General features: G+C 40.0%; 2 protein-coding genes across 2 annotated transcripts; one reads left to right on the plus strand and one right to left on the minus strand.

Moving 5' to 3' along the window:
• Positions 1-140: 140 nt before the first annotated feature.
• On the plus strand, positions 141-5,655 carry LOC308096421 (CUB and zona pellucida-like domain-containing protein 1; the record flags this gene model as incomplete). Its single annotated transcript, XM_080443843.1, has 6 exons — positions 141-180; positions 829-1,016; positions 1,444-1,838; positions 2,143-2,239; positions 3,691-3,871; positions 5,519-5,655. The coding sequence occupies 6 exons, from the start codon at positions 141-143 to the stop codon at positions 5,653-5,655; spliced, it is 1,038 nt and encodes a 345-aa protein (XP_080299969.1).
• Positions 5,656-10,411: 4,756 nt separating this feature from the next.
• ptp4a1 (protein tyrosine phosphatase 4A1) lies at positions 10,412-15,225 on the minus strand. Its single transcript, XM_080454018.1, has 5 exons — positions 15,091-15,225; positions 13,678-13,770; positions 12,515-12,645; positions 11,735-11,809; positions 10,412-11,014 (listed from the first exon to the last, which is right to left on the minus strand). Exons 1-5 carry the CDS (start codon positions 15,193-15,195, stop codon positions 10,897-10,899), a joined length of 522 nt encoding a protein of 173 aa, XP_080310144.1. The 5' UTR covers positions 15,196-15,225; the 3' UTR covers positions 10,412-10,896.
• Positions 15,226-15,564: the final 339 nt, after the last annotated feature.

Genomic DNA, 15,564 nt, shown 5'->3' on the forward strand with positions numbered 1-15,564 from the left:
TTAAAGCAATGGGAGACAGAGAGAGAGAGAGAGAGAGAGAGAGAGAGAGAGAGAGAGAGAGAGAGAGAGAGAGAGAGAGAGAGAGAGAGAGAGAGAGAGAGCTCAGGAAAGGAGACACAAATAAAGCATGTGGAAGGTGTATGACTCTAGAGGACAAGGAGGAGGCTGTTACTGCATGTAGTAAGCATTTGACATCTGCATGGGGAGGAAGTACCACTCGAAGAAAGCAAGTGTTTTTACACACTACTTTCTCTCATTCACTCAGTTATACCATATTCAGTTTATAGTGTAGTTCAAAGGGGATCTTCCTTTTTCTATTCCCTCCCTCCTTGCTTCCTTCCTTCCCTCCCTTTCTGCTTTACTCTCTGATCTCTCTCTCTATTTCATACCCTGTCACACATTTAAGTGTGGCAGGGTATTGTAATGGGTTATGTGTCTGTCTGTCTGTCTGTCTGTCTGTCTGTCTGTCTGTCTGTCTGTCTGCAAAATAATTTGAAAAAAATTTACAGATTTTCATGAATTTTGGTAGAAATGCTCATTAACCTTTCGGTCAAAAAGATCAAAGTTACATAATCGGACATATGTTAGGGAACGGAGAGAAATATAAAACAATACTGTAGGTGTTCTTGAGGGTAGGGTTTGCATCCCCAGGTGCATTTTTTATTTCTTCATACATTGCATAAGTCTATATAGCCACACTTCTCACTTGATTCACAAGTTCAAATCATGTGACGGTCACGTAATTTCCCATCTATTCCCCACCACATTGACATGACATTATAATGGCATAACTGTACAGGAATAAGTGTTAAATGTGTCACTTTCCAGACACCATTGTTGACTGCAATGACACCACAATAATAGTGGCAGTGGAGAAGTCCTATGTCATCCGACGCAATGAGGCCCACTTACACCTGAAAGACTTCAATGATCCTGCCTGCAACCTGACGACACACTCCAATCACACCCACCTGGTGGCTGTCATGTCCCTCAACACCTGTGGAACCATGTTAGAGGTATGATTTTGTTGATTCAGGGGACCCTCCCTCCAAGAAAATCATTTGCATTATTTATTTTTGCCAATCAATTAATTGAATAAACAATACACACCCAACCATAACAATAAAATGTGTGTTTTGCTCCAGATATTAGTAACTTTTTTAAATAGTGTGATACAATACATATACATGTAATACTGTCTGTGATGAATGATAACACTTTTCCAAATTTGTGAAAGATTTGGTAACAGTAAAATAGTGAAAATAGTCTGAATGTGGAACAACAGATATAGAACATGTTAATGATTCTGGGGAGGACCGTACGCAAATCGAAGCTTTGAAATCTTAGGCTTTCTGCCTTTTGCAGTGCTACAATTTAAATTCAAAACATATATAAATATACCACGCTTCTTGACATTATTCTATTGTAATCTCTTACACTCAGGAGGATGGCGACAACCTTATCTTCAAGAATGAGATCACATCTGCCGACCCCACTGAAATTATTACCAGGAAAAATGACGTTGAGATTACGTTTTCATGTGTCTATCCCAAACGTTACAACCTGACGCTGGGATTCCGGCACAAAAACCCATATGCATTTACAGAGAAAGGATTTGGTACCTTCGGGTTTCAATTTGAATTCTTTGAGAGCGAGCGTTTCAGGCAGCAGAAGCATGGCAGCACATATCCAGTGGAGGTGTACCTCAAACAGATGATCTACATGGAGATTGAGGCGACCACTGACATCCCCAATACAGAGCTCTTTGTGGAGTCCTGCAAGGCCACACCATATGACAACCCAAACTCTCGCATTGCCTACACCATCATTGAAAATGGGTAATTTATCACCCACCATATCACCTAGTTCTAGTCAAGCATGATTTATACTTAGTTGCACACCGGTGTGATGCAACCATGTATAAACCAGGCTTGTGTGTTCCCACAGCATTACAGGCCACAAAAACAGGTGTACTGTCATCAGTGACATAATTGTGCCAAGTGCAAGGCAACGCACTATGACAGCGCAAACTCTCACACTAACTACAGATCAGCACTGATTATTCACTTTCTGTCATTTTATATAAGCCAGTAGTTAATACAATTAACAAACTACTATTGTCTTTTATTATTTGATTATTAGGTGTGTAAGAGACAACACAGTGCAAATCTACCACGGGTCCAAGTCCCAGTTCAGATTTGGAATGGAGGCTTTTGAATTCATTGGATCTCATGAGGAGGTAAAGTTAAACTCATAAAGTAATCTCTCTGTCCCAACGTCTAGTCTCTCTACCACACTATCTCTTCTACAATCTTCCGATAATGCTGTCTGTAATTCCATCCGGTAGGTGAGAAAAAAGCAGCTGTCATTTGCTTTTCATGAATCATGAATCACAATGTATTGATGATGAAAATGTAGTTTACAATATCTTCAAAATATATTTTTATGTTTCCATTTCAGTTAAGCAGCTAGCTAGCTAGGCTTTGACTAAAACATGTTTTTCAGTAGGAGTAGTTTATGCGACTGTACAGGCAAAACGGAGGTGAGGAAATGATGTGACATAGCATATGTTTTACTTTCTTAGTTGTGGGAGCAACACGTCTGTCTATTATGTGATGAATAGAACAAGGTCTCTGTGTCCATAGGTTTACATCACTTATAGTCAGTGGTGAAAGAAGTACTCAATTGTTAGTAAAAAGTAGCAATACCAAATGTAAAAGTACATGTAAAAGTCCTGCACAAAAAAAAATACTTGAGTAAAATTACCAAATGATTGGCATGTTTTTCAAAATGTTTTTCAAAATGTTGGCTATTCTCAAATAGCCACATTTTAAAACAGGCTTAAGTGGTTAATGCATGTTTTGTAATAATAATCTAAATCTCCAAAGTAACTAGTATCTAAAATTCTCAAATAATTGTAGTGGAGTAAAATGTTAAATATTTGTCTTTGAGATGTAGTGAAGTATAAAATGTAAACAAATAAAAATGGAAATGTAAGTAAAGTTAAAATAAAAATCACACCCAGTGTGAAGTGGGCGGTGTGGTCATCACAGTGGTCATCACAGTGATGGAAGCTCACTTTAAAAAAAATGGATTTTTGGAAGTGCATAGTCCTATTTATAGGTTATTAATGTCATCATGTGTCTCGCTAGCCAATCACAGTGCTGAATAGAGTCAGCCAATAGAGTCAGCCAATCACAGTACAGCTAGGGGTGTACTAATGAGCCAATCACAGTACAGAGAATGAGGTGTCCCAACCCCATTTATAGGGGCGGCTACACCGCCCAAAAATCACACCCAGTGTGAAGTGGGCGGTGTGGTCATCACAGTGGTCATCATAGTGATGGAAGCTCACTTCCCAAAAAAATGGATTTTTGGAAGTGCATAATCCTATTTATAGGTTATTAATGTCATCATGTGTCTCGCTAGCCAATCACAGTGCTGAATAGAGTCAGCCAATAGAGTCAGCCAATCACAGTACAGCTAGGGGTGTACTAATGAGCCAATCACAATACAGCTAATGAGGTGTCCCAACCCCACTTATAGGGGCGGCTACACCGCCCCAAAAAAAGTACCTAAAAACTGTACTTGTCCACCACTGCTATGAATAGAACAAGGTATCTGTGTCTATATAGGTTTACATCATTTTTATTATATGATGAATAGAACAAGGTCTCTGTGTCCATATAGGTTTACATCGCTTGCTTAGTCATCCTGTGTGAGACGGGGAGTCCTGGAACCAGGTGCTCTCAAGGATGCATGAACTCCAAATCAGGGATTCAGCGCCAAAGAAGAGATGCTGTTGCTCAAACTGCTCTGCACTCCATTTCCCAGGGACCTTTGCGCCTGATCAGAACTGCTGACAGCCCAGGTAAAACACATTTTGAAAATCCTTGTCAGTATACATTGTGTGTGTGTGTGTGTGTGTGTGTGTGTGTGTGTGTGTGTGTGTGTGTGTGTGTGTGTGTGTACAGTATGTGTGCGCGCGGGTGGGTTGGTTACATGCATGCATCAACAATAAGCATGTGTGAATAGAGCACCAAAGTCCTGACGTCACTGCCGCTAGAGGGCGCTAAATCCCCATAAGGGAATCTTAGATCACCTCATTTAAGAACTGTGTACGAGAAATAAACAAATCATCTGGGCGATTTTACTCATATGGATATGAAGCATTGACTGAAGGTGGAAATGTACAAATTTACCCAAAGAGTAACACAGTAAACGCTAGAAACGAGTCAAACGACCCAAAGACTACATTTCCCATGAACGTGACTGCTGTAGGGACAGTGATTTCAGACCCGGAAGTGTAGTTTTTAAGACTTTTAAGGCATGCCCATTGCCTGCCAACCCTCCCGTTTTCGCAGGAGACTCTTTTTATTTGACCATTTCTCTGTAAAACTGTTTTGGGACCCATATAAGGCCCATATAAGACCCTTCACCCTTCACCCTTCCCCTCACTCACCTCACTGATATGCAGCCACGGCCATTCATGTTCATTTACTAGTTCGTTGCATTTTTGATATGCAAATCACCATGGCAGTATTTGATTGTTTTTTTTGTTGGAAGGTCTCTCTCTCTCTCTCTCTCTCTCTCTCTCTCTCTCTCTCTCTCTCTCTCTCTCTCTCTCTCTCTCTCTCTCTCTCTTTGTCTCTCTGTCTCTCTGTATGTCTCTCTCTCTCTCTTGCCATGCATGCCACTTTGATTCTGGCACACACACCCCAAAAAAAACTTTCTTTCTGAGAGAATGGGAATGTTACTCTTTGGGGGGCGTGGTCAGTATGAGGCTCCCGACTCACACCTGGTGGTAACATAGGAATGAGCCTAGATGCATATCAATTGTCCATTGTGTGGGGCGGCCATAGCTGAGTGGTTAGTGAGCCCGCCTAGGGAACCAGCTGGCCCTGGTTGCCCCAGGTTCGATTCCAGGCTATCCCAGCATATGTGCCGATGATATGAAATTTGTCCCTGAGCAAGACTCTTAACCCCAATTGCTCACAGGTTCTCATTGGAAACAAGACCGCAAGGACTTTCATGAACGACCTGTTAAAAGGAATTATCCTTATCCTTGTGTGACCTGTAGTGTAGGTCAGGAGTGCAACCACGTTCCAATTCAGCATTGCAACACTGATCAAATATGAATGAATAAATGATGCAGAGCAACCCCCCTGACAGAAACGCCCGGGCAAAATATTTTTTTTTGGAACACAGTTCTTATATGACATGATCTAAGATTCCCCTAGTGGGGATTTCAACACAAACAATAACGCCTCGACCCAGGGGGATAGTGCCCTCTAGCGGCAGTGACGTCAGACTTGCTTTGAATGACAGCGATTAGTTTTCGACTAACTGACTGACTGACTGACTGACATCTTAATAAACAAAAGGCATGTGCATAAACATAATTTATAGACATTTTATGAGAACTTGTTTTCATTGTGGTCCTTTGGAAAATTCAAGTTCTCGAATCTAATTAATAATATAGTATGTTTTTTCCTGTTATTTTCCATTTTCTGTTTAGCTTCTGGTCCAAGCATCAACCTGAGTATGAACGTGGTCTTCATTGTTGGCTGTGTCCTGGTGTGTGGATTGGTGATCTACCGTTACAGGAGGTCCAAAGTCCAGTACCAACCATTACCAACCTCTGACTTCAAATGAGAAAATCCATCTTCATAGCTTTCTGAATCTTTCACTCAGATCATTATGGGCATAATCTATAGATACGTTTTACAACACTGTTCTTTTTAATCCTGAAAATGTTTACTCTCTTTTCTTTGGTATATATATATATCTATATATCTATATATCTATATATCTATATATATCTATATCTATATCTATATCTATATATATATATATATATATATATATATATATATATATATATACATTTTACATTGATAGATAAGCAGTAGGGTATATTCAGTGTATTGAACATAGAATGATTGACTCATTTGCCCGCCCTACTGGTCAGAAGGTGCCAGTGCAGGCCAAAAGCACAGGTTAGAGCAGCAGACAGCAAAGATCATTAATTTGTAATGTAATCTGTAATGTATGGGGTGTTTAATGAAAAAAATGTCTGGCATGGATCAGGAGTTCATTTGGACTGTCGTGTGCACTGTGGTCAATCAACTATGGAACACTCGTTGTGCCATGTCATGCAGGAGTCCATCTCTGGAGAGGTAGTGTTCAGACAAATAACAACTGAACTGAAAAGACCTAAGGACACTTGACTCCAGACAAAAAAAGGTTAAGGCCATGGCACTTACTGACCCTTTAAAACATTTGTAATTCAATGTTTATTATCTTGTAATGCAAATGCCTATATTTTGTAAACCCTGAATAATGCAATAAAGTATATTGAAAAAGCGAAGTATCCTCCTCACTGATTGGTGAGAGGGGAAGAAAAATGGGAAGATTGGATATCAGTGAGTAGACTGGGATCAACTTCTTTTGCAGTTTTCTGATCTGGTTTAGAGCGGGTATATAGTGCAGGAACCTAAAGCCCAAAAGTTGACTTTACCCTACCCGAAGTAGAACAAAACCTGACATAACCTGACATTTTCATATCTTTAGGATGTCCCCTTCATGAAATGGATTGTCACAGGTTTTGCTTTTACGGCAAAGGTCATGAAATTGATTCATGAAGTGACTTACCACATACAGTAGGCAAAAAACGCCTATGCTGAAAGAGGGAGTTCCCTGTCAATCCTTTGTCATTTTTTACCTGCTGGTTGTTTTTACATCATACTTGTACAAATGGTCTACAGGTTGTCCCTACATCCTAAAGCAACCAGAGTGTCAATATTTAGTTCTATTGTGAATCAGCAGCCTTTTATATAATATAAGGCCTTAATAGAGGCGGACATAGAAAAAAGTTAAATTTTCTAAGCAACATTCACTTGTGATTTTGGTCATGGGTAGAACAAAACCTGACCTTGTTTATTCTGCACCAAGAAAGTGCAGAAATGTCAGGAGTGCCAAGTTTACCCTGCACCGTTTTCCACCAACTGTTGGATTTATATCATATTTGCACAGATTGTCTACAGGTAGGACCCCTACACCCTAAAGCAACCACAAAAATATGTGAAAATAGGCTTGTATTGTGAATCAGCAGGGTTTTATAGGCTCTTTAGGCCTTGTTAAAGGCAGAAATATCTAAGTATTTTTTTTAAAGTTACTTGTGATCTATTAATACTGTAAAATGCCTACAAATAGCCTACAACAAAATGATTGCTTAATAACAGGGGAAACTATTTGATACCATGTTTTTACAAAGCCACTTCATATTCATATGGAATCTATGATTTTCAGGTAGGCCTAATATCTCTACACCTGAAAGAATCAGGAATTACAAAATATTGTTCTAAAAGTCCTTACAGCCTACAGTAAATACAGTATGCATGCTGTAGAATGCACAACTTTTTGTGTGCCATTCTTAATGAATAATCATCAGCAGCAAACAAAGCAGAAAACAATTTGATCCCAGTCAGTCAGTTCCCCCCACTCTGCTCAAAAAAGTAAATAAATGTATGATTTTCTGGTCAGACAAGGGAGGAGCCGGGAGCCAAACCACAGTGCCTAGAGCCTCCTAGTGTCGCCAGCACCTGCTGCAACATCTCATCTTTCCTGGCCTGGCATTGGTTGGACCAATGGCGTGGATCCATACATGTTGCAGGTTGTAAATGTAGCATGCATGGATCTGTGTAGTCGAGTGCCAGGCTAACCCCAACCCCCTAATTAGCACTGTCTCTAACTCCCCTCAACAGACAATGGGGGCAGTAGCATGCCACTTGGACACAGGCCGCGGTCTGATCAGCCTCGGTCGGGTCGCCTGGAGGAGGGTGTCTGTTGCAAGACCCGAAACACCCAGTGACTCCAGGTAACAACACTGATGATGTGTCCAAGTGCATCAGTTGATGTCTTAAGCAGTCTTATAAGCATGGGGTTGCTTAGGGCCACAACCCACCCTCACACACACACACACACACACACACACACACACACACACACACACACACACACACACACACACACACACACACACACACACACACACACACACACACACACACACACACACACACACACACACACACACACATGCATGCACACACTGTATAATCAAAAACAAAAATTGTATCCTAAGTGAAGTGCCCTCTGGGGCCTGTCATCGTCACAGACATTGTAATTGAGAAACCTGTGAACATTCCCACCTCCAGAAGATCACACTTCTTGAGAAAGATTGGCCATTCTTTCTTCCTGTGACGTCTGCTCCTGTTCAGTCATCTCTGGTGATGGCAGACCAGCTTTATTAATTTCCAATGAAGATGTCTGCTTTCACACCTTCCTGGCACTAGACAGAGGGAACTAGCCCAAGCAGGGTTGAGGAGATGACTCACAGGGAAGTAAATTGGGCGTCAAACTCTGTGATGATGTGGTCAAGAAGAGGAGACATGTTTCACCTGATGTAGGCTACTCTTCTATGGTTTCTGCAGGAGCAGGAAGAAAGGCCAAACTCGCAGGCAAACAAAAAGTGTGATCCTATGTTCTACCTGAATGTTCAGCATATAAAAATGTTTTAAGGCACTGTATGGATTACCAAAATCCTAGGGTGCCCTGCAAAGCGTACCGGCAGTGGGGTAATAGCTTGTCCACGTCAAAGGGCCTGGGTCAGAATGAGACAACATGTTCTCCCGTGGGTAATTGACTTTCAAAATGTATTTTAAAGTCAAGTAACAGGGTACTAGGTACAGCTTGCCCTCACAACCTGAGCACCTTCCATCCTATTCAAGTGGGCTATGATGTACTCCTATAATTTGATGTGATTTAATTGTATTCACATTAAAATGTGCCCACAAGGGGGCGCCAGTCTGTATCAAATTAAAATAGCATTATCCTGTGTGACATTAACAACATTAACAGTAGACTTCTACACTGCTTTATTGAACACTGAATGTGCCATTTTCCCTCCATTTATTACCAAAGGATCTTACATTTGGTTGAAATTGGCTGTAACCCATCTCTGATAAACACATGAGACCCTTTCCACAGGTTATTTTGAGTTTGTGTGTATTCTGGGACTGTTTAACTAGGATATGTGCTGAATTGGATTCCCATGCTTTCCAATAGAAACGCACAAGAACCTGCTCTGTTTCTGTACTTGACTGTAACCTATACAGTTCCAGACAGATTCTGGTTATGTCACTATTGGCAGTAACAACTGATCACGCATGGATATAATATTCAGAGGTAGGACCCATGCACACGCACCTCAAGGTGTGACATGTCTAATGTACATACTTTATAGAATATTTACTTGTGTAGCTACTTGCTTATAAGATGTAGCTTAATAAACATCTTGATATGTTTGTATTATAATTTTGCTTTCAGAATCAAAATTGAGACACCTAAGCATACAAAAGCTTCAAAATTATTGTTTTATGAAAGATTATTCATATGCATTTGGACAAAAAATACATTTAAGCTATGATTCTACAGCAGTCAGTTGATTACTCAGAAAATGCTCTTATCCAGAGTGACTGCCGATAATTTAATGCTGATGCGCTGTGAGCATGCACATCGGCTATTTTTGGCACGACTAAGTATACTATATATCAGGCTTGAGTGGTTGAGTAAATAGAGTGCTATGAAAACAGTTAGCATGTAGACATCAAAGCTATAGCATCTGACGGCAACATGTTCGAATAATCACTCAGGACCACTTGTATTTGAGTTTTTTTCTCTTTTCAGTGTATCATTTTAATGTACTCTCACAAGTAGGTGAACAGATACAATTTTGTTGCTCACGGTACTAAAACACACATCCATTGATAGTATAAATAGCCAACCTAATAATAATACACATTTTCAAATACATAAATCATCAAGTATCCAAGTATTAAGTTACGGACATCAAATAAAAAGGCATACAAAATATCGCAGACGTTGGAAGTCCAGTTTGAAGCAAAAGAAAAAAGAAAAAAAAAAGAAACATCACATTTTGGACATGGCAGTTAATTAGTAAACAAAGGTTTGATAGAGAAAGGAAATGAAATTACAAGTTCCCAGACTTTCAATTAACATATTGCAACAATTAAGCTTTTCATATTAAAAAATAGTCACTGAAAGGGCATAAGTGTGTGTAAAGACTTCCTGCACAAGACAAAGGCAACCATTTTTTTGTTTTGTTTCAAGTAGAAAAATGAAACACCTTTTCCAAATGCTATAGTGGAGGTTTAATCCACCCAACTGCCTTGTTCCATCTCGATTGTAAGGCATTTATGGATGAACCAATTGATTTGAAGGAAGGCATACCTCTTTCTAGTCTGTCTTGAACGTGGTCTTAAAATTTTACGGGATACATAATTGTTCAAGTTAAAAAGAAAAAGAAGAAAACTGGTTCTTTTTTTCCCCCCCACACATTCTCAGGCAATGTAAAGCCTAATTTACACTGGTAGTATACGGCAATGTCGCTTGACAACAACAAACGATCTTGTCGCCGAGCGACACTGTCGTGCAATGGAGGATAAATTAAGCTTAACCACTTTGAACCTGGCGTTCCTTATTTTCGTGTCTTTGGGGTGCGGTCACAAACGGGATAAACCAACATCTTGACACAACAATACACGACTCACTAACGCTGCTCTTTCCCCCCAATTCTACGGGGCACATCGAGAGAACACACTTGGATTGTGATCTACACAGGGTTTTTTTGACACTTGGAATTTGAAACTAGAGAGGGGAGGTAAAACATGATTTACCAAGCAATGGATCTCCAATGTAAATACTTTCAACACAATGACTAAGAAAAACAAGCCTGCCAGGTAATAAGCTTACGAGATTAAATAGAACTTTTTCTGTTGTAACGGCTGTGTTGGCATGGAGCTGAGGTTGGCTCTACTGGATGCAGCAGTTATTGCGATGGCCATTGGAATCTTTGAAGCGCAAACGCATCTTTGGACGATATTTCTCCAGGTAGAAAAGCTGCTTGCTGTTGAAGGCTCCACGACGCTTCCTGTTTGACAATGTCAACATTCAGTCCCGTTCAACAGACATTTAATGTTACACACGACTAACGAAAGCATCGATACGTCTCAGTTTCAGTTCCCTAATATTTATCTGTGAAGTCTAAAGTATTCTACTTCCAAAAATGTCTTGAGAAATAAGAGACAATTTATTAAGTATGTCATACAGCATGAGATTATGTAAGTAAGTAAGCCTGGCCGAGCAATGAGGCTCATAGGGCAGGAGCCTATCTCCTGTTTTCGTAGCGTGAGGTAGCTTGATGTACAAGTACACCCCCTGAACATGACATTAGTATGTCGCAGGGACTTACCCCCAATCCAACCCTTGATGCTGAGTGCCAAGCAGGGAGGCATTGGGTCCCATTTTCAGAGTCTTTGGTATGACCCGGCCGGGGGAATCGAACTCCGAAATCCCAATCTCTGGGCGAGCACTTTAACCTCAAGGCACGACATGACATTATGTTGCTTGCTGTCCTATATCATTTGCAACACTGGTTTGGAAAAGTGCTTGATAAGTTAAGTATATTATTGTTATCATCGCTACATTAGGCAATTTCCGTTTCAGTTTCTCCAATTAACATAGATATAAAATACTGTTTAATGGTCCCTTCCTTTTTCCAGTGTTTTTGAAGAAGAAACGCTGCTCTCATTAAATAAAAGGTTATCTAAAGTGTCCAAAGGGTCTCGGTGGTGTGACTGTGTGAACTTACTGTCGAATGAACTGGACAGCATCTTCATACTTCATTCCACATTCTATCATGGCGAGAGCAACCAGAACAGGAGCTCTAGAAACAGAACACAAATACATTACCTATTAAGTAATGGGTTTAACCACTTAAGCCCTATATATACTTTGGCATACAATGAATAGCAAAAACAATTTGCCTATCTACAAGCTCACAATGCATCACATTGCAGTGATGTTAAGTAACTAAGTACATTTACTCAAGTACTGAACTTAAGTACAATTTTGAGGTACTTTTACTTTACTAAAGTATTTCCAATTTCAATACTTTTACTTCTACTCCACTACATCTCAGAGGCAAATATTGTACTCCACTACAATTATTTGAAAACTTTAGTTACTAGTTACTTTGCAGATAAATTATTATTATTATGATGTTATAAAACATACATGAACCACTTTAGCCCTATTGTATACATACTGTAACTGTAAATACATCACATATACATCACATATACATATATTTGAAAATAGCCGATCAACAAGCTCACAACGTGACAAGCTCACAACGTGAGCTTGTAGATCTGCTATTTTCATTTTGGTACTTTTACTGGTACTTTTACTTTCGGTACTTTAAGTATATTTCTCTCCCTAGGCTGGCAGAGGGAGTGTAGCACCCAGGATTACATTTGGCACTGGGTGAGAAAATGGGTTACAAAATCGTGGGAGAAAAAAAGAAAGAACTCAAAATATTAATTTGCATCACAATGAACACATTTTGCCATAAAACACGTGAGGACCTCACCTCCCCAGTCCTGCTACACAGTGGACAGCAACGCAGCAGCCAGGCTCCTCCCTAAACTTCAGTTTGAGCAGGTTCAACCAATCATCGACAATCTGGTTGGAGGGAGGAGCACCATCGTCAAATGGCCAATCCTGGTGGAGAGAAAAAGAAGAAGGAAGTGATTTAATCTGGCCCCGATTCTTGGAAACCAAAACAAAAGATGTCAGTAACCTACAGAGGAGGCTACAGGGAAACGTGCCAGAGGGGTTGGGTTTGTTTTAGCCCCCGTTCACACTGTGTTCCTTGATCGTCACACAGTTAATGCTTATGAAACACACACGCACATTCACACACATTCACACACACACACACACACACACACACACACACACACACACACACACACACACACACACACACACACACACACACACACACACACACACACACACACACACACACACACTGTAGAAAGGGGCACCCGCGTTGAGTTATCCAGCCAGGTTCAAAGATTGCTTTTAGTCTTTAAACTTATCAGGAATATGTGAACAATGTGCTTTGTTACTCTTAACTAATATCAGGTGCTTAATCCTATTACAATGATGCTGTAAACAAAGTCCAGGACATCCTCAGCATACCAGACCTGACATCTGACATGTCACTGATAGCACGCTAAAAGAATGCTTGAATATCTTGCCTGAAATAGGGTTACTTACTTATTGACTTGCCTGAAATAGTCATGTAATATTATCAGTGGTGGAAAAAGTACTCAAATGTTTTACTTAAGTAAAAGTATCAATACTGCAATGTAGAAGTACTCTGTTACAAGTAAAAGTCTGGTGTTCAAAATTTACTTGAGTAAAAGTACAAAAGTATTGCTATCAAAATGTACTTAAAGTAAAGTAAAAGTACTTAAATGTTTGAAAATAGCAGTATAAAATAGGACTAAAGTGGTTAATGTATGCTTTACAATGTAATAATTTATATCTGCAAAGTAACTAGTAACTAAAGTTTTCAAATAATTGTAGTGGAGTAAAAGTACAATATTTTCCTCTGAGATGTAGTGGAGTAGAAGTAAAAGTATTGAAAAGTACTTAGTTACTTTCCACCACTGAATATTATGACATTATATTATTGTTGTGAAGTGCCGTCCTGGGACTTTGCTCTTCATCTCTAAAACTCACCAGAACTTGGATCCCCTCTTTCCCCACCAGGGTTGCATCATAAGTGGCCTCACATACTCTCACCACGGTGGTGACGCCATACTTCTTCAGCTCCTGTAAAATGAGAGAGGCTTTTCATAAAGACAATGTTTATTGATCCTCCCGAAGGAAGAACTTAACCACTCTAACCCTCTAGATTTAGTCAAAACGGACCTGCATGAGTTGGCATCTGTGTTGATTATGACAGCAAATTTTGATTTAGCTTTAGTCATAGACTTTTAAAATAAAATTCCATTTAGTTTCAGTCGTATTTTAGTCATTTGAAATGTTTTAGTTTTTGTCTAGTTTTAGTTGACTAAATACCATAAGATTATAGTCGACTAAATCTGCAGTTGATTTAGTCGACTGAAATGTATTTTGGCGGTGCCTTGATGGCGTCGTAATGGCTGATTTTACACTTGGTTGCATGCTGAAAATAGCCGATCTACAAGCTCACAACACAGCGTGACGCGTTGTGAGCTTGTAGATCTACTATTTTCAGAGCACAACACCCCAGCGCAACCAAACATAAAATGACTTGTCTTTTAGTTCTACTGGATCTCTTCTCCACTAGTCCCTCACTAACATTTTAGTCCAGCTTTTATTTGTTGACAAAAAAATTCAATATATTTAGTCTTAGTTTTAGTCATCGTAGCTTAGTTTTTATTTAGTTTTCGTCAGTGAAAAAAGGTAGTCGACGAACATTTTTCGTCATAGTTTTAGTCGACGAAATCAACACTGGTTGGCATGGTACGTATTGGACCACTTTTTCCCCTCTGCACCAAAAGAAGCAACATGTTCCGACATTGCAACGTTTGTGGGCTTGTAGATCTGCTATGTTTTGGCTAATGTTCCCCCTGGCTAATGAATGGCTAATGAATATGGATGCTAGGGCTCAAGTGGTTAAAGTACACTGGAATACAATACACTTATTTCTGAACTCAGGGGGGATCGTTGTTCTACTTAGGGTTTAGATGACATTATTTTCTGCTATCCCATTAATTCTGTATTCTTTATTTCACCACCTTTTCTGTTTCATTACCAATTTGACTGCATTTACAATTTGAGTTCTAGAATGTAGAAATAACTCCAACTCGTCCATTTAGCATTAAAACATACATTAGTATTTAATGTAATCATAGCATTTAAAACCTAATTAGTTAATAGTAAATACTTAGTTGACCGGGTTCCCAAGGGCTCTCTATACTAGGCCCCCTCGTGTTTTCACTCTACACTAAATACCTTCTGTGAAAATAGCTGATCTACAAGCTCACAGCGCGGTGCGACACGTTGTTGTTAGCTTGTAGATCAGCTATTTTCGCCGAATGTTCCCCCCCGAATCGGGACGCGAGGGTTTGTGTGTTTAAATCAATTAGCAACCATAATGAGGCTCACCTCAATGAATTTATTCAGAGTGGCATTGGTGGGATTATGGGTGATGAGGAACCTCATATTTTTGTAGGTGATTTCCACTGGAGCTGGTCTGTTCATACGAGCCATTGTGACAACGAATTGGGGGGGGAGAAAAAAGCCCACACAATATCCTCCACACAAATATGAACGTAAACACTTAGTTGAACACCGAAGTTGATTCAAACCAAAATGTCAAGTGAGAGTGTCCCCCAAGAAACAAAATCCTCCTGGTCTTCTTATGAGATTGGCGGTGCCAAAAAAGGAAGGCTGTTAACAACAGGCAAAAGGTATACTGGGGGGGGGCAGTTGGCGAACAATCACGAATCAAACCCCTCTCTCTCCTTCGGAATGAACCAAACAAAAATAAACAAGGCAGGTTCCACCTTGATTCTGGCCAGGCGGAAGCCAACGAGGGCAGTGTGCAGCAGGTGGAGTTACCCCATCCAGGCCGTGTTC

Source organism: Gymnoscopelus braueri, assembly GCF_963280865.1.
Source record: "Gymnoscopelus braueri genome assembly, chromosome: 2".
Classification (NCBI taxonomy): domain Eukaryota; kingdom Metazoa; phylum Chordata; class Actinopteri; order Myctophiformes; family Myctophidae; genus Gymnoscopelus; species Gymnoscopelus braueri.